This window comes from Sorex araneus, chromosome 1 (genome assembly GCF_027595985.1).
Source record: "Sorex araneus isolate mSorAra2 chromosome 1, mSorAra2.pri, whole genome shotgun sequence".
In the NCBI taxonomy this organism is placed as follows: Eukaryota; Metazoa; Chordata; class Mammalia; order Eulipotyphla; family Soricidae; genus Sorex; species Sorex araneus.
Window position 1 is genome coordinate 7,470,626 of NC_073302.1, and position 17,167 is coordinate 7,487,792.

Sequence of the window (17,167 nt, forward strand, 5' to 3'; positions counted from 1 at the left end):
TGCGGGTATCAGAGGGGAAGCCGGGGATTGAACCCGGGTCGGTCGCCTGCAAGGCAAGCGCCCTGCCCGCTCTGCTGTCGGTCTGGGTCTGGGGAGCTTAAATATGGGAAACGAGTGTGCAGGGGACTGAGGAGCTGGTGAGTGTCTGGGGTGTCAAGGCGGCCTGGGGCGCAGCTCTCCGGGGGAGCAGGGGAGGTGAGCCACTACCCCAACAGGAAGAACAAGGTCCTGCAGCTGAGAAGTCGCGCCCAGCCCGACTGGACAGGCAGGCCCAGGCAGGATTCAGAACCCCCTGAGTCAGATGGGCAAAGACGGGGCGTGAGGGGGTAGGGCAGAGCCGAGGACTCGGGCTAGATTAGGTGTCTGGGCTGCGGTCTGAGGGATTCCGCTTATGGGCCTTGGACGAAAAAGGGTCATTGCTTTCACATACCAGTACCCTCTAAAGGGCAGGAGAGACTGCGGCTGGTAGGTCGCTAGCCCAGCTCATGGCCTCAATACTGGGCACTGATATGGCCCCCCAGGCTCCACCGGGAGTAATTCCTAAGCAGAGTCGGGAGTACCGCCTGAGCACCGCAGGGTGTGGCAAAAAGAATTAAAAGTACTCTTTAAAAAACCTGGGAAATGACGCAAAGGTTTGGACCGCAGATGGGTTTGATCCCTTCCACTGTATGGTTATCATTGTCCCCTCCAGTAGATGTGGCAAAACACACAAAAACTTAAAAATACATGAATAAAGATTTTTATTTTAACTTTTTGGGTCATACCCAGCGATGCTCAGGGGTTACTCCTGGCTTTGCACTCAGGAATTATTCCTGGCGGTGCTTGGGGGACCATATGGGATGCCGGGGATCGGGATCGAACCTGGGTCGGCCGCATGCAAGGCAGATGCCTTACCCGCTGTGCTGTCGCTCTGGCCCAATAAATAATTTTTCATGAATGTGACAAGATTACTTATTCTACCGTGATCTTTAAGTGTTAGCGCACCCACAGGTCCTAGAAACAGGCAAACCCATCTGCCTTGAAAGGCTACATACTTTGGAACGAATCTGTGACAGGTTGCAGACATTAAATAATTTAGGGTGGGGCGTTTTCTTTTTTTGTATTTTATGGGACACAGCCGGCTTACTCCTAGCTCTGTGCTCAAGGTCACTCCTTGCAGTGCTGGGGGGACCATATGCAGTACGGACCAAACCCAGGTTGGCTGCATAGAAGGCAAGGGCTTGACTCCCTTTCCCGTACTATCCAGTCCCCGGAGCATGTTTCTGTTTTGGGCTCATACTCAGTGGTGATCGGGGCTTACTTCTGCTCTACACTTAGGGAGAAGTTCTGGCCATGGTTGGGGGACCACATGTGTCAGTGATCAGACCTGGGTCAGCCATGTGCAAGGCACAGAAGCACCCTTCCTGCTATACGGCCTCTGGCCCCTGCTGTATGATCTTTTGTATAACTTTAAGCCAGCAATACTCACTTGACAAGTGAGGAAAAGACCCCAGGTAAACTGGTAAAGGAAGCTGAGTCCTTGCTCATGAATATGGATTACCATTCAGTGAGGGAGGCAGAGTTGAAAACTCCATACTCTGAGTGCTTAGGTAGTGCTTGGGAGTGCCTAAAAATAGGTGACAGAATGGGGCTGGAGCGATAGCACAGCGGGTGGGGCGTTTGCCTTGCACGAGGCTGACCCGGGTTCGATTCCCAGCATCCCGTATGGTCCCCCGAGCACTGCCAGGAGTAATTCCTGAGTGCATGAGCCAGGAGTAACCCCTGTGCATCGCCAGGTGTGACCCCCCCAAAAAAAAATAGGTGACATAAGAGTCGCTGAGGATGTGGCACTGAACAAATACCTGCAGTCTCACCAGCTCCATGAGCTCCATGAGACGGTTGGCAAACTGCACCTGGATTTCACTTGCTCTGCCTGGCATGGGAAATGATCCCTGCCACCTGTTGTCTTGAGGAGCCCAGAGCCAGGCAGGATCAAGGAATTACTTGTTTGGGGGCCATACCTGGCAGTGCTTAGGGGTTACACCTGGCTCTGCACTCAGGAATCAGTCCTGATTGTGGGCTCAGGGGACCATCTGGGATGCCAGAGATCGAACCCAGGTCAGCCATGTGCGAGACAAGCACCCTGCCTGCTGTACTATCTCTTTGGGCCCAGGAATTGCTTTTTACAGTAAAGGAGTCAGTCCTAATTTTTTTTTTTTTCTGTTTGGGTCACACCACCTGGCGATGCACAAGGGTTACTCCTGGCTCTGCACTCAGGAATTACTCCTGGCGGTGCTCAGGGGACCATATGAGATGCTGGGAATTGAGCCCCGGTCAGCAACGTGCAAGGCAAACGCCCTACCCACTGTGCTATTGCTCCAACCCCGTCGTCAATCCTAAATCTTACCTTGGTTTTCTACATTCATCACCTTCACTTCCCTAACAGAATTGTGGGAAGAGATGAATAAGTCAAACAAATTTATTTAGAAAATGAGAGATTGGTGCATGAGAGAACAGAGGCTTCTCCAGAGCAGAAAGAGCACAGTCCGTCTCAAGCAAGGTTGTGCAGACCGTGTCTCCAGAATGAGGAAATGGGTCCTAAGAAAGTTCACATCTCAAACAGATGAGGGCCAAAGAAGCATAGAGTAAGAGTGAGAAAACATCTCAGGCAGAGATGCAGGCAAATGTGCACCTTTTCTGCTACCAATTTAGTTTATGTCGCTTCCCCAAACTCTCCCCTCCCCCACAGACCCTTGCTAGGGTGGCTGTCACAGGGGAAAGCTTGGGACAGTTGATTATTTTTTTTTAGCATGGTCTTAATTCCAGCAGTAGCGCCTCTCTTTCCAGGGCGGTCCAGCCATGCTCTGGGCCTGAAATTCTGCATCTCACCAGTTTTTCTGGGTCTCCTGAGCCGGTTCCTGTGTCTTAAAGGTTCAAGACTGTGTTTTTCCCAGTATATATATCCACCCCGCAACACCTTGTGTATATAAATTTCCCATTTAATTCACAGGCTCCCACTCCTCGTTTCATTTCTTGGGGGTTTGGGGGGAGGATTTTCCTCCTAGTGGTACTCAGGGGACCATGCAAGGTCAGGGATCAAAGGATCAAATCCACTTCAGCCCTTTCATTTATTTATTTATTTTTTGCTTTTTGGGTCACACCTGGCAATGCACAGGGGTTACTCCTGGCTCTGCACTCAGGACTTACCCCTGGCCGTGCTCAGGTGACCATATGGGATGCTGGGATTTGAACCTGGATCGGCCGCGTGCAAGGCAAACGCCCTACCCGCTGTGCTATCTCTCCAGCCCTCACTTCAGCCCTCTTAATTATGTTCCTGGCACCCAAAATTAGTTTTCTTTTTTTTGGGGGGGTGGTGGTGGTGGTGGTTTGTTTTTGGGTCATAACTAGCAATGCTTGGGCTGGAGCAATAGGATAGTGGGTAAGCCTTGCACGCGGCTGACTGGGGTTCGATCCCTCCACCCCTCTCGGAGAGCCCGGCAAGCTACTGAGAGCCTGGCAAGCTACCCGTGGCGTATTCGATATGCTAAAAACAGTAACAAGTCTCACATGGAGATGTTACTTGTGCCCACTCGAGCAAATCGATGAGAAATGGGATGACAGTGACAGTGATCTGGCAATGCTTAGGGCCTATTTCTGGTTCCTAGCTCAGGAATCACTCCTACCCGGAAATTATATGCAGCTCCAGAGAGTGGACCCTGGGCCACCTGGGTTCGAGTGCGCTACTGGCTGTACAACCTTCCAGCAACTTCCCCCGCCCCCATCCTTTCCCATGGGAAAGATGATACTTTGAGCAATTACACATGGGGTCTTGAAATTAAGAGCTTTACATGATCTTCCAAAGCATTAGCTTCCAAAACCATTGGGGCATTTATGAGAAAAACAGACTCTGAGTAGGATTTGCCAAGCTAGCACCAGGCAACGAAATAAGAATTTTAAATAAGAACTTTAAAGTCGGCACTGCCTTTTCCACTGGAGAAACCTCTATTCTCAGTCTGTCTCTCTCTGTAAACTTCTCTCAATAAAAACTACTTTGCTTCACTAAAAAAGTAAAAATACAGCCCGGCCCCGCATGCCCCACGCAGCCTCCAGCAGATGGATTAAGAAGTCGGCTTCCACCTCTCTCCACCCTCTTCGAAATTCCTCCAAGGCAGGATCCCTGGAAAATCCTCCTCCTCCCCGCCTCCCCGCTCCCACGCAACACTGCCGCCTCGATCAGACCTGCGGCGTGTAACCAAATGAATGAGCGAGTAACTGGGCAGACGTCTTCAGATCCTCCCCAGGGCTCTCGGTTCCCCCCTGGCGCTGCTCTAGGCGTCAGGCTCACCTAAGCGGGCCGGCGCGCAGCACAAGTGCAACCACCTGCAGAGAAGCCGCGAGAGAAAGGGGCGGGGCGGGACCGGGAGAGGGGCGGGGCTACGTCAGGGGCAGGACTAGGGGGCGGGGCCGGACCCGGGCGCTCCTCGCGAGGAGAGGGCAGGTAGCGGGGGCGGAGCCAGGACGCGATTCGTGGCGCCATTGGCTGTTGCCGTCATCACCCGGCAGTAATTGCAGAGGTCAACCCCACCCCCTTCCTCTTTCCCTCGGAGCGGGCCTCGGCAGCGGCGGCTTCTTCAGACATGGTGAGGCCGGGAAATCGGGGGCCATCCGCCCTGCAGTGGGCTTCGAGGGCTGGGGTGGGAGGCGCGGGGTGAGCCCGGGGGGTCCCCTTTGCCGACCGAGCCCGTGAGGCCCCGTGCGGGAAGGCCTGGCGCCCCCATCCCTTACAACCACCCTCCGCCCCGAAGACCGTGTGCCGGGGAGAGCGCTCGGGCACCGCCTGCGTCTAGGGCGGGGTGGGCCTGGACGCGGGCGCCCCCGCCAGCACCTGCGGCACCCCAGACGCGGCCGCGGCGGGGCCGAGGGTCGCCGCTGCGACCCTGGCGAGCAGGCCGGGCCCGAGCCAGACCTCCTCTCGCGCGCAGGCCAAGATTAAGGCCCGAGACCTTCGTGGCAAGAAGAAGGAGGAGCTGCTCAAGCAGCTGGACGACCTGAAGGTGGAGCTGTCGCAGCTGCGCGTCGCCAAAGTGACGGGCGGCGCGGCGTCCAAGCTCTCCAAGATGTGAGTGACTCGGACCCGGGGCACCCCGTGCAGACCCGCCGCCCTCGGGCTTCCCCGGGAGGTGCCCCCTTGCCCGCGCCCCGCCACGTGGGTGCCCGCCGCGCGGGGTTTGACGCGCACCCGGTAGGGCGCGGGGGAGCGCCTGGGGCGCTGCTCTCTCCCTGGTGTGTTTTCTGCTCACGCACCGCCACGTGCTTTGGCTTGATTGCATTTTCGCGGGAGAAAAGGTAGCCCGAAGAGCTTCAAAGGCCTGGTCCAGGTGCTTGCCCGAACCTGCACTTTTTTCTTAAATGCCCGATTATAAACGACGATTTGTGGGACAGAGGGGAGCTGGCCGAAAGGGCCGAGGGCCAGGTTTGGTTTGATCCCTGGCACCACACCTCATGCTGCCACCAGAGCACTGAGCTTGGAGAGTGGCTGTGAGCGCTGCCTGGTGTGGCCACGACCTCCCGCAAAAATACAGCAGAAGCGTACAAGGTCCCTTTCTCCCGCGTTCTCTAGTTTTGGTCTTTTTTGTTAAGTTCTGCGTGGTGTGTTTGTTTTTGTGGGTGCCGGGGCTCAAACCCTGGGCATCGTACATGCAAGGCAAGTGCTCTGCAAGTGAGCTGCCTCCCTGGGCCTGTATCTGGCTTCAGAGATGCCTCTTGGGATTTTTCCTGTCCTGTAAAATACCCTTTGTTCTTACGTGGGTAGAGAACTGTGTGAGTTGGGGTGCGCTGGGGCAAGCTGCATGCCAGGGCCTCCAAACCGCCTCTCCCAGCCCCACAGTGAGGGGAGTCCTCGGCATTCCCAGCGTGCCTCCTTTTCAGCTTGGCACCGTTCCTTAGATCCAGCCTGCAGCTGGTGTCAGCCCTCTTATCTCCTTATGTCCACACACGTCTGTTCCACCCTCGGGTGTCCTGTGGGTGGGCTTGGCCTGGCCCCCTGGCGGGTCCACCATTCCCACCAGTCAGCTTGGGGTGGGAGATCTTCCTTGTCCCCACTCCTGGGGCTCGGTCCTGACCCGTCTTGCCTCTTTTTGTTTTGTAGCCGAGTGGTCCGCAAATCCATCGCCCGTGTTCTCACCGTCATTAACCAGACTCAGAAAGAAAACCTCAGAAAATTCTACAAGGTAGGTCTCCAGTGAGGGTTTGGCCACGGGGAGCAGCGTGCAGCCTTCCTCTGGTGTGTGGGTCTGGGTTTTCCCTCGTAGATTTGGGTGTGGGTGTTTACTCAGGCTGCAGAAAGACATCAAAGGGGCAAGGGGCTGACTGGACGCGGGCTTGATCCAGACTCCCCAGCTGAGGGCACTGAGGATTGTTTCAGTCCGTTAGCAAATAGCTGAGGCCTCAGACTTAGAGGCAGTGCTCCTGAGCACCTACGGATGAGCCACCATGTGTGTAGGTTCCAAATTGATGGGGGCGTAGTAGGTGTGACCGGACCAAATTGAGGACTACTTGGGGAGAATTCTCAGGTGTCTAGTTTTGTCTAGAATTTTTGTGTTTTGTGTTTTGGACACAGACAGTGATGCTCAGAGGTTACTCCTGGCTCTGGGGAACCATGTGGGATGCTAGCGATCGAACCCATGTCTGCTGTGCAGGGCAAACGCCCTACCCACTGTGCTATCGCTCTGGCCCCTTTATCCTAGGGTCTTAAAGTCAGTTTTTCTGTTGGGAAAAGACTACCCAGGGCGTACTCCTGGCTCTGCACTCGGGGATCACTCCCGGTGGGGCTCTGGCATTGAATTGGCTACATCCAAGGCCTTGTCCCCGCTACTGTCACTCCAGCCCTCCAGTATCTTTTTTTTTTTTTTTAATCTGTATAAAGGTGGGAGGGGAGAACTCAACAGACCAGAGGGCCTGCCTTGCATGCAGGACCCCTGGGTGTAGACCTCTGCCCAAAAAAGTGTAATTGGGGCTCAAGCACAAGCTTGCACGCATAAGCACAAGACGACTTTCCTCTGTGTAAGTAGATGTTTATATTCTTGGCTTATTACAAGGAACTGGTTAATGACTGGGAGCTGGCTCACCCGAGAGCCCTGAGTAAGGGCTGGCGCAGGAAAGAAGCGGTGGGTGGCCGGCTCACGGGCGGAAGCTGCTTTGCGCCTCTGCCTTGAGGCCTTTTAAATTACTGGGTCAGATCCACACAGATTTCCCAGGATAATTTCCCCCCCGCACCTTTTATTTTGATTTGGGGGACCGAATGAGGTGCTGGGACTTCACTCCGGGTTGGCTGCGTGCAAGGCAAGTACCCTGCCTGCTGTACTGTTGTTCTGTCTCCATTCCCTTTTTCTCAGCAACTTACTTATTGGTGTAGCCCACTCTGTTAAAAGGGGTTGCCTTTGGCCATACTGCGGGGGACACGTGGTGCCCAAGATGAAACCAGGGTCAGTTTCAAGCCAGGCAGGTGCCTTATCCCTGTGCTGTCTGGCAACAGGATATTTTAAACCGAGGGGGGATTTTTTTATTTGTCATGGAAAATGGTTCCTTGTTACCCAGATTAGCACTGGAACAGCAGGTTTTCCCATGTTAGAGCAGCTGTCACGGGCAGGACTAGCTGCCCGCTGGCTGGCATAGGTGGGGGCCTGGAAGAGTTCGCCTCATCTGCCGGTGCTCCCAACGCCCACAGTGTGAGGGGGACAGTTGTGGCACCACTGGGTAGAAGTGAGTTCTCGGCTTTGGGGGGTCATGTCCTGGCCTGAGGCTTGTGGTGACAGGCTGAGTTGTGGTACAAGGGACTGGACAAAGGCCTCCAGGTACAGGTGCACAGCGGCATCTGTGCTGCCAGCTTGTCGGGGGGGGGGGGGGGCCTTGCCTGCTTAGATATTTTCCTGCAGTTCTCTGCTTCAGGCTAATTCTAGAAGCCTGGAGCTAATACTCCGGGCCTTGGTGTTTCCGTTTGAAGTGTCCGTTTTGGTTCTCAAGGCTATTGACAGTCCTGTGGGGGGGCTTCCTTAGTCCCCTTCCCTTTGCACCTGTGGCACTGGCGTGACCACAGGAGCTGCCTTAGTCCACGCCGGTTCGTGCGAGAGGGCAGTGGATGGGGAGTGACCGGCCGCTCGGTGTCGGCAGGACTCCAAGGCAAGAAATGGCCGCGCTGCACTCCCCCTTAGTGCAGCTATCACCTGGCCGGGGACTGTCCCTTTGAGCCTCCTGACAGCATCTGGTGGGCCCTCCACTGCCTTCCCTGTGGTGCACCTGTGCAAGCTGGGCCTGGTGACTAGTCAGCCGCGGAATTGGGGGTGATCCTGGGGTCAGGTTGGTGGAAAGTCCTCCGTGGGGAACCTGCGTGTGTGCCCCAGGTCATTGCCCCCCGTCTTGAATTTAGGGGACTTGAACAAGGTGTCTGTACATGGTCCCCTGCTTGGTGACTTAACAGACCTTGCATATCTAGAGCTCAGCTTCCCTCCCCGTCCCTCCACACCTTCCTGGGGGTCTTCCCCTCCACTGCTGCAGGTTCCCCTCAACCCCACCCTCATGGTCTCCTTTGTTCACCCAGGGCAAGAAGTACAAGCCCCTCGATCTGCGGCCCAAGAAGACTCGTGCCATGCGCCGCCGACTCAACAAGCATGAGGAGAGCCTGAAGACCAAGAAGCAGCAGCGGAAGGAGCGGCTGTACCCGCTGCGCAAATACGCGGTCAAGGCCTGAGCCGCGGCCACAATAAAGCACACTCACTGGCTTTGCAGGTGTTCGCCGGTGTTTGCAGGGGCAAGGGTGCTGCTCGTGGGGGTGGGGTGTCTTGGGCCAGTGGCCTGGAACTGCCCTCTCGGCCTTCGCTGGCTCTGCCCAGCACTAGGGGTGAGTGGATGGTGCTGCGGGCGTGGTGGATCAGCCATCGACAGAGCCGGACACTAGGAGTTTCTTGTCTGGGGTGAAGGCAAAGGCGTGGGCCTCGTCCAGTACTCCCTGCGCAGAAGCGCGGCATCGAGTTCCAGGGCCGTGCATCCTGCCTGCAGCCCTTCCTCCTGCCTTACCTGGACTGGCAGCCTTACCTTCACCGTCTCCAGGCACGTTCCTGTGTTGCAGTCCCACACTTTGATCTGGAAGCAAAGGAGCAGAAAGGCAGGGTCTGTGGCTCTTCCACGTCTCGGGAAGATTGCAGTACACACATCTGGGGTCCGCCTGGGCCTGACCCAGACCTTCGGCTGTGCACTAGGCTCCGTCCTGCTCCCCCTCCAGTTTAGGAGGCTGCAGGGGGGGTTACCATGGGGGAGTAGTCGGCGCTGGCCAGCTGCAGCCCGTCGGGGAAGAAGGCTATGCTCTTCACCCAGGAGATGTGACCCTTGAGCTGAACAGGCGGGCTTGAGGTGGAGGTTTTCCAGATAGAGATGGTCTTGTCCCAGGAACCGGAAGCCTGCGTGGCAGAGAGCTCTTAGGCCACTGGCCATGAGACTGGATGGTCTGGGCCCTCCAGGGGTCGGGAGGCCTGGAACCGCGCGGGGAGCCAGCATGGGCTCGGGCCGCACCGCTCACCAGGAGGCCAGAGGAGGAGTAGCTTAGGCAGCTGATGTTGCCTTCGTGGCCCTCCAGCTCTCGCGCCATGACTGTTCTGGCTCGCAGGTCCCAGATGCAGATGGTGGAGTCCCAGGAGCCCGTGGCCTGTGGGCAGCTGCCGTGAGCCTGGGCCGGCCAGCCCAAGCCCCGGGACCAGTCCGGGCAGAGCGGTGAGGCTCACCAGGCAGTCTGAGCTGGGCGCGAAGTCGCTGCTCTGGATGGAGTCTCTGTGCCCTGCCAGGTGTCGCAGGGCCTGGCCGGACTGAGGGAGAGATCCCTGAGACGGGCCGGGCCCTGCGTGGGGCCTACTGGGCAAGAGGGTTCATGGGTGATGCCAGGCTGCTGGCTGTCGGCGTGGGGCATGAGTCAGGCCGTGGCGGAGGGCCAGGGCCGGCTCTACCCCTCCATGTACCTGCACCTCCCAGAGGATCACCCGCTTGTCCCAGCCCCCTGATGCCAGCAGCTTGGAATCCGGGCTGAAGCTGACGGTCTCCACGCTGCGCTGGTGACCTGCAGACCAGGTGGGACAGGGGCAGGGACACCGTCTCCAAGGAGCCAGGCCCGCGCTCAGCTCCCGGTGCCCCGGCCCACTCACCATTTAAGACCTGTAGACACTTGGCCTCCGCTGTGTCCCACAGGCGGACAGAGCAGTCCCCGGAGGTGCTGGCGAAGAGGCGGCCATCAGGGGAGAAGCGGCAGAACTTCACAGGGCCTGGGGCGGGGGCTGGGACGGTCAGGGAGCAAGGCGTGGCCCACAGCCCTGCTCGCTGACCCTCACCTGGCCTGGAAACCCCACTGATGTGTGTGGAAAGCCAGCACCCACATTCTGCAGGCATCTCAAACCCCACCTTAGGGTCCTAGCTAGCTCCATCCCCCCCAGATGTGACCCTGTATGACCTGCTTGGCTTTTGTATTTCAATGAGACTATCCTGTAGCATGGCAAATATGCCAAAGGGCATGCGGGCAGCAGGGAGGATTTATAATGGGAAAGAGTCGGTCCTGAGAGGCCTGGGGTTGGGTGTGTGAGGGCCAATGGAAGAAGCGTGGCTGGCAGGTCCCGGTGCACCAGCCCTGTCCCTGAAGGCAGCGACCAGAGGCAGCCGCTGCACCTCCCACCCTCCAGAGCTAGGAGTGACGCGAGGAAAGTCCTTCACAGGCTTAAATTAAGGCGCCTCCGGGTCCCTGGCCCTGGAGTCCCAGATTTAGTCACTGGATGGGAAGTTCCTGGTCCAAGGCCCACCATCCGGACAGTAAGGTTCCCTGGTAGGTGCGTGCCTGAGTCCGTTCCTAAGGCGCTGGCACGATGATGCCGGTTTGGGGGGTCACCAGCGTGGCGGGCTCTGCGGGGCGCCCAAGCCCGCGGGCCCCGTCCCACCTGTGTGTCCCGCCAGCCTCCAGAGCAGCTTCCCGCTGCCGGTGGCCCAGCCGTAGAGGCAGCCGTCCTCGGAGGCCGTGAGCAGCGTGTGGCCGTCGGGCGAGAAGGCCGAGCAGTTGACCTGGGAGGAGAGCAGAGCCCAGAGCAGCGCGCCGTCCCGTGGCCATCCCCCGGGCCCGCGTGCCCCGAGCACGGGCTGCGAGCCCCGTCTGGAACCAGAGCTTAGAACCCGGAGCCCAGGGACCCGCAGCGGCCCCACGGCACGGAGCCGGAGCCCCACGCGGCCTCACCTCCCCTTTGTGGCGGCTGAAGACCTTCACTCTCCCCACCGCCAGCCCCTTGCAGGCCCTGATGTTCATGGGCCTGCGTGCCCAGGCCAGGAGGCCGCTCCTGCGTCCCGCGGACGCCCTCGGCCCCGGGACCTGCAGTGTGTACCGCGGTCTCCATGGCAGCGGGGCGGGGCTCGCATGGCCGCCAGGGGGCGCGCCGGGCCCGCGCGGGGAGCCTGCAAGGCTGGGGTTTGTCCGCGCAGCGGCGAGACACCGAGCACAGCACCTTCCGCTCGGCAGGTGCACCTAGAACCGAGACATCTTCCCTGCGTGGCGGCCAGGACGGGGCTTAGGAAAGCTGTCAAGGGGCCGGAGCGATAGTACAGCGGGTAGGGCGTTTGCCTGGCACGCGAACGACCTGGGTTCAGTCCTCAGCATCCCGTAGGGTCCCGAGCAGAGCCAGGAGTAACCCCTACCCCTGAGCATCGCCAGGTGTGACCCAAAAAGAAAAAAAAGGGGGCTATCGGCATGTCCAGGTGTGCAGGCCCAGCCAGTGTGTGTGTGTGTGTGTGTGTGTGTGTGTGTGTGTACAGAGGGTATTAAAGGTGGGTCCGCTGGATTGGAGGGATAGTACAGCAGCGAGGGCACTTACCTTTGATCAAGCCAGAGTCAATCCCTGGCTCCCGATAAAGTCCCCAAATGCCCAGTGAGCTCCGATAGGAAAAAATGGGGGGTAGGAGGGTCATTGAAACTGTTGAACGTGGGGCTGGAGCGATAGCACAGCGGGTAGGGCATTTGCCTTGCACACGGCTGACCCAGGTTCGATTCCCAGCATCCCATATGGTCCCCTGAGCAGCGCCAGGGGTAATTCCTGAGTGCAGAGCCAGGAGTAACCCCTGAGCATCGCCGGGTGTGACCCAAAAAGCAAAAAAAAAAAGAAAAAGAAACTGTTGAATGTCCTGGCAGCACCGTTGGATGGAGATCGCAGAAGGACCCTTGAGGCGCTGTCACGTTCTTGTCGGCGTCTGGGGAAAGCTCCCAGGACTGTAGTGTGAGGCAGGGTTCAGTCCCCAGCCCCCCACCGCTGGGTGTGCCCCCCCAAAGAACAATGCTGGGGAATTGAAGGCAAATGGGAAGGAATCAGACTTGCTTTCAGTGTCATTTCACAGATGAAGTAACTCAGGGCCCGAGGGGACCGGGCCCTTGCTTAAAGCCCTTCCGTCAGGAGAGCTGAGGTTCGAGCCAGAGAGATAGTACAGCTGGTAGGACTCTTGACCTGAGTTTTTTCCTTGGCACCCCAGGAGTGATCCCTGAGCACCACCGGGTCCTCAAAAAAAACGAAACTGCAGCTCATCCCATGTCTAGCTGGGACAAGCTAATTAGGACAATTGACAAATTCTAGGTGTCCCCTGGAATGACTCCTGGCACACCTGGGAAACTGAGGCCCAGGGGACAGGGACAAGGTTTGTCCAGTCACCCAGCACCTGCAAGGCGGCCAGGACCAGAGCAGCATCTCCTGCCCCTCCCCCGCCATCTCCCGAGGCTCCTCCTGTGGGGTGGGGGTGGGGGGCTGGGCTTTGGGAGCGTCCACTCCAGGGTTCCGAGCAGTGACTCACACCCTCCTCCGGCTCCTCGGCCAGAACTCCTCACGAGATCTTCAGGACTCAGCTCTATTTTAAGTCCCAGACAGTTGGGCGTGCGAGGGGGTGACAATGGTGCTTTTGAAGGACCCCCCCAAACTCCCTCCTCAGGACCTCTGAGATGGTTTCCAGGCCTCTCCCCACCTTCAAGGCATAGCTCCCAGACCTTCGCCCCCTTCCTGTTCAGGCACCGCAGCCCGAGCCTCCTCTCGGCATCGTCCCAGTCTTCCGCTTGCGCCTGTGGCAAGACCACCTTGCTGAGTCTCGCCGCCCACCCACCCTTGGCCGTGAGGGCCTTGCAGGATTCAGAATTTCTGCTCACTCCAGGGTTGACAGGAAACCCCCCAAGATTTTCAGGGCCTCAGGGGTCAGGGCACTGTGCCCACCCCTTGCCTCCTCCTGCCCCGGCTGTCTGCTGCCCTGGCGTCTCTCCCCTCCCCTGCCCGCACCCACTGGGAGCTCTTAGCCTGGGGGCTTCCCTGTCCCCCCCTCCCCACAAGGGCTCCAGCACAGGAACGCACAATGCGCCACAGGTGCGGTTAGACCCGGGCTGGCGGGGCTGGAGCAATAGCACGGCGGGGAGGGCGTTTGCCTTGCACGCGGCCAACCCGGGTTCGATTCCCAGCATCCCATATGGTCCCCTGAGCACTGCCAGGGGTGATTCCTGAGTGCAGAGCCAGGAGTAACCCTCTGCATTGTCAGGTGTGACCCATAAAGCAAAAAAAAAAAGAAAAAAAGACCCGGGCTGGCCAGCTACCAGCTTAACGGCCTGGGCGGGCCTCCTGACCCCTCACCCGGGCTTCCTCTGGAAAACAGAGGGCACCCCAGTAGCTGCCTCATGGGAAAGGGGCCCGCCAAGGTTCCAGTAAGTTCTCGGAGGAAGAGGGATCAGGACCTGTTTCCCAGGCTCAGGCTCTCCCCCTGGGATGTGGGGAGCCAGTCAGAACGGCGGGTCCTCGGGGCCTTGCCCACCCTTGGCTGTTTTTTCCTTCCTGCAGCCTGTTGCCTGGGGAGGCCTGGGCGGGGTCGGGGCAGGCAGTGCCCCTCCACTACTCTCATGCCCACATGACAAGCACGGTAGGACCCTGCCCGCCCCCCAGGCTCCCGAGTTCCCAGGGAACCTGCCACTTGAGAGAGGAGAAGGACCAGAGCCCTAGGACAGGGACATAGGTAAGTTTCAGTCCCCAGCATGCAGGTGGTCCGGCAACTGCCACCAGGGGTCACTGCTGAGCACCACCAGGTGTGGCCAAATCCCCCTCCCCACAATAATGGGGCCCCGTCTCCAGTGTTCCCAAAACTTAAAGCCAGTCCCTCTGCCCGCCTTCCCAGAGGCGCTGTGTTCACAACAGTCACATTATTCCGGTGACTCACTGGGTTTGCAGCGAGAGCGGTTTCCCATGGACCCCACCAGCTCGCCCTTTCTTGGGCCACCAGCGGACAATGAGGGCTTCGAAAACGCAACAGCGCTCGGCTCAGGCGGCTTAAATGTCATCTGCTTGGACCCCACCCAGCCGTCTAATCTTGGAAGCATTGTGTGTCGCATCTAGTCACAAAGCCTGAATTCTACCCCGGTGGCAGCTGCGAATTTCATGCGCGGAGTATCTGTGTTCTTGATCCAAACCATGAGCGTGCGATCCACCAGCCAGGGGGGAGGGCGAGTTCTGGGACCAGCACAGAGACCCCCAGGGGATCTCCTTGCTTGACACCTGCCTCCACTCGCCTACCGGAGGCAGGACAGGGCCCTGCTCCTCTAGGAGGAGGTGCAGGGAAGAGGGCATGAGTGCCAACCTTCAGCCAACTCACAGCAGGGACCACCCATGTCACACCGGACAGCAAGGAGGGTGACAGCAGTAGGACTCAAGCCTTCATGCCTCACTTGTGTAAGCCATGGGTTCCGTTCTCAGCACCTCAAAACGAATGAATGAATGAATGAATGAATGAATGAATGAATGAATGAATGAGATCCTGTACAAAGCACTGGAGGATCTCAGATGGTCAAGACTGGCAACGGGTTGGAGCGATAGCAGAGTGGGTAGGGCATTTATTTGCCTTGCATACGGCCGACCTGGATTCGATTCCCAACATCCCATATGGTCCCCTGAGCACCACCGGGAGTAATTCCTGAGTGCAGAGTCAGGAGTGACCCCTGTGCAATGTGCACACTGCCAGGTATGACCCCCCCCCCAAAAAAAAGAGACTGGCATCATTCCCCAGTCAGGGAAGGCAGGACTGCACACCCCACGGGAAGCCTGGGTATCTCAGAACCCTTGGCACTCAGTTGATTGTCCTGCCCGGTCATGTGCTGGTTCTCTAGGCATCTTATTTTTTTCTTTTTCTTTTTGGGTCACATCCAACAATACTCAGGAGTTTCTTGGTTACTCCTGGCGGTGCTCAGAAGACCTCATGGGATGCCAGAGATCGAACTCAGGTCAGCCACGTGTAAGGCAAACGCCCTCCCCACTGTCCTGTCACATCAGCCCCAAACCAGGCATCTTGATTGTCACCCCGCAGAAGAGTGGGACTCCTATTGGCACCTTGGCCCACCCTCCTTGTTAGTGAATCCAGAACCTCCAAACCCAGTTGTGGCCATGTAGGTTAAGGAGCCAGACCACAGTGTGGGGATTCTGCAAGGAAGAAGGCCCGACCCACGGCCCCCGGAGGGCTCTGTCAACCCAGATGCTGTGGAAAGAGTTGCCATGGGCACAGCTGGTGGGCTCAGGCCCAAAGAACCATCTTTTACAGACCCAAGATGCAGCTTTTACAGGTCACAAACACGAAACACGTCATTAATGGGTCACACTGCAGGCTGATGGGCATCAGAGTGACCCTTATGGGCTGCAACCCCGGGGTCCACCCCATGTATCTGCAACGCAGGGTTCTGAGTCAGAGGCCAGCCCTTCTTAGGCTCATTTCTGGAGCTCTGGGGCCACACCTAGTGATGCTCAGGGGCTACTCCAGGTTTGGGAGCAGGGGGTGGGGTGGGGGGGAGGATGTCATTCCCGGTGGTACTCAAGGACCATGTGGTGCTGGGGATTGAACCTCCCGCGTGCGAAGCCCACGCACTCAGCCTGTCCGGCCATTCCTCCAGCCCCTGACCTCAGGCTGGAGAGATCAAGGCAGGGGCACCCTGCCCCGCCCCAAAGAGCTTGCTGGGTTCGATCTTCAGTTCAGCTCTCACGTACAGCCTTATTTCAGCTTGCAGCCCCGCCACCGGCTGTGACCCTGGGGGTGTTGCCTGTGTGCAGTGCGCGCTTTCTTCTGCAGGCAGGCCCGTGACACCCTCTCGGACTGCTCTCCAAGGACCGCCGTGACTCGTGTCTCTCGGGGATCACTACGTGGGTCCATACCTTTCCCATGTAGCCCGTAAGGGAAACTCCCGGGCCGTCAGAAATGTCTGGATGGGGCACAGGCGAGGAAAGCATGGGGAGCACCCTGGCCCGAGCATCGATGCGGAGTAGCCGGCCGCTCTCCTGTGTGGGCTGCTGCTTCCTCTTCCCGAGTTCTGGCGCCTTGACGGATCTTCATAGAGTCTCTTCTCCCCTCTGGCTCTCTTGGGGCACAATTTGCTTGATTCAGAAATTTGATCTGATGTATTTACCTTATTATTTTCTGAGTCATGTTTCCCTCTTACACAGTTTTTCTGTTTGGGTAGCAAAGGGAGTCTACGCCAGAAGGAACCCGAGCTGCTCAGGGACCCGCACCCCCTGCCCCGTCCCCACCCACACCGTGTGGCCCCTGGCGCCTTCTTCCCATCAGTGGGACTCCTGCTCCTGTGTCCAGTGACATTGGGAGAAAAGGGCTCTGACCTGGCACCTGGGCATTTCCAGATTGGGATGGCATGAGGGGCCAGGTGGGCAGTCCGGTGGGCCCCCCACCCCCATCCCTCTTCCCAGCCGTGCAGGCCGACCCACACACTCGGCATCAGCTTTCAATCAGGGACCAAGCTTGAGATCCTGCTGGCTCCCCGAGCCGTGCTCTCCCTGCCTCCTTGCTCACTTTTTCCACTCCGGAGAAGCCTGTGTTCGCTCCCGAACACCTTGTCCTCTCTTTCTCTCCCCTCGTGTCTTCCTAAGTAAGTTCCATTCAATAAAAACTACCTTGCTCCACAGGAGAGAAGAGTGATAGTACAGCAGGGTGGGTGTTGGGTTTTGCATCTCCTATGGTCCCCTGAGCACCACCAGCCATAGTTCCTAAGTGCAGAGCCAGGAGTGGCCCCCAAACAAACAGAAACACTTGGGGCGGTCTGCCTCTCAGCTCTTCCTCTGGGCCATTACACTTCATGTTTCTACCCGTTTCTTCCCAGCACACAAAC

The 17,167-nt window shown here is 58.1% G+C and overlaps 2 protein-coding genes across 2 annotated transcripts; one reads left to right on the forward strand and one right to left on the reverse strand.

Moving 5' to 3' along the window:
* The first annotated feature begins 4,504 nt into the window (after positions 1–4,504).
* On the forward strand, positions 4,505–8,756 carry RPL35 (ribosomal protein L35). The gene is made up of 4 exons (XM_004613331.2): positions 4,505–4,619; positions 4,962–5,098; positions 6,128–6,209; positions 8,576–8,756. The coding sequence occupies exons 1-4, from the start codon at positions 4,617–4,619 to the stop codon at positions 8,723–8,725; spliced, it is 372 nt and encodes a 123-aa protein (XP_004613388.1). The 5' UTR covers positions 4,505–4,616; the 3' UTR covers positions 8,726–8,756.
* Positions 8,757–8,774: 18 nt separating this feature from the next.
* WDR38 (WD repeat domain 38) lies at positions 8,775–11,359 on the reverse strand. The gene is made up of 9 exons (XM_004613505.2): positions 11,237–11,359; positions 10,947–11,067; positions 10,167–10,283; positions 9,984–10,081; positions 9,753–9,833; positions 9,551–9,676; positions 9,282–9,431; positions 9,070–9,117; positions 8,775–8,983 (listed from the first exon to the last, which is right to left on the reverse strand). Exons 1-9 carry the CDS (start codon positions 11,303–11,305, stop codon positions 8,906–8,908), a joined length of 888 nt encoding a protein of 295 aa, XP_004613562.1. The 5' UTR covers positions 11,306–11,359; the 3' UTR covers positions 8,775–8,905.
* Positions 11,360–17,167: the final 5,808 nt, after the last annotated feature.

Excerpts from the sequence above, each read along its gene's own strand:
- WDR38 (XM_004613505.2), bottom strand. The coding sequence starts at position 11,305 with ATGAACATCAGGGCCTGCAAGGGGCTGGCGGTGGGGAGAGTGAAGGTC. Across the intron at positions 10,082-10,166 it reads GTGTCTACAGGTCTTAAATG|GTCACCAGCGCAGCGTGGAG; the intron begins GTGAGTGGGCCG and ends CCTGGTCTGCAG. Across the intron at positions 9,834-9,983 it reads TGATCCTCTGGGAGGTGCAG|TCCGGCCAGGCCCTGCGACA; the intron begins GTACATGGAGGG and ends TCTCTCCCTCAG.
- RPL35 (XM_004613331.2), top strand. Across the intron at positions 5,099-6,127 it reads GCGTCCAAGCTCTCCAAGAT|CCGAGTGGTCCGCAAATCCA; the intron begins GTGAGTGACTCG and ends TTTGTTTTGTAG. Across the intron at positions 6,210-8,575 it reads ACCTCAGAAAATTCTACAAG|GGCAAGAAGTACAAGCCCCT; the intron begins GTAGGTCTCCAG and ends TTGTTCACCCAG.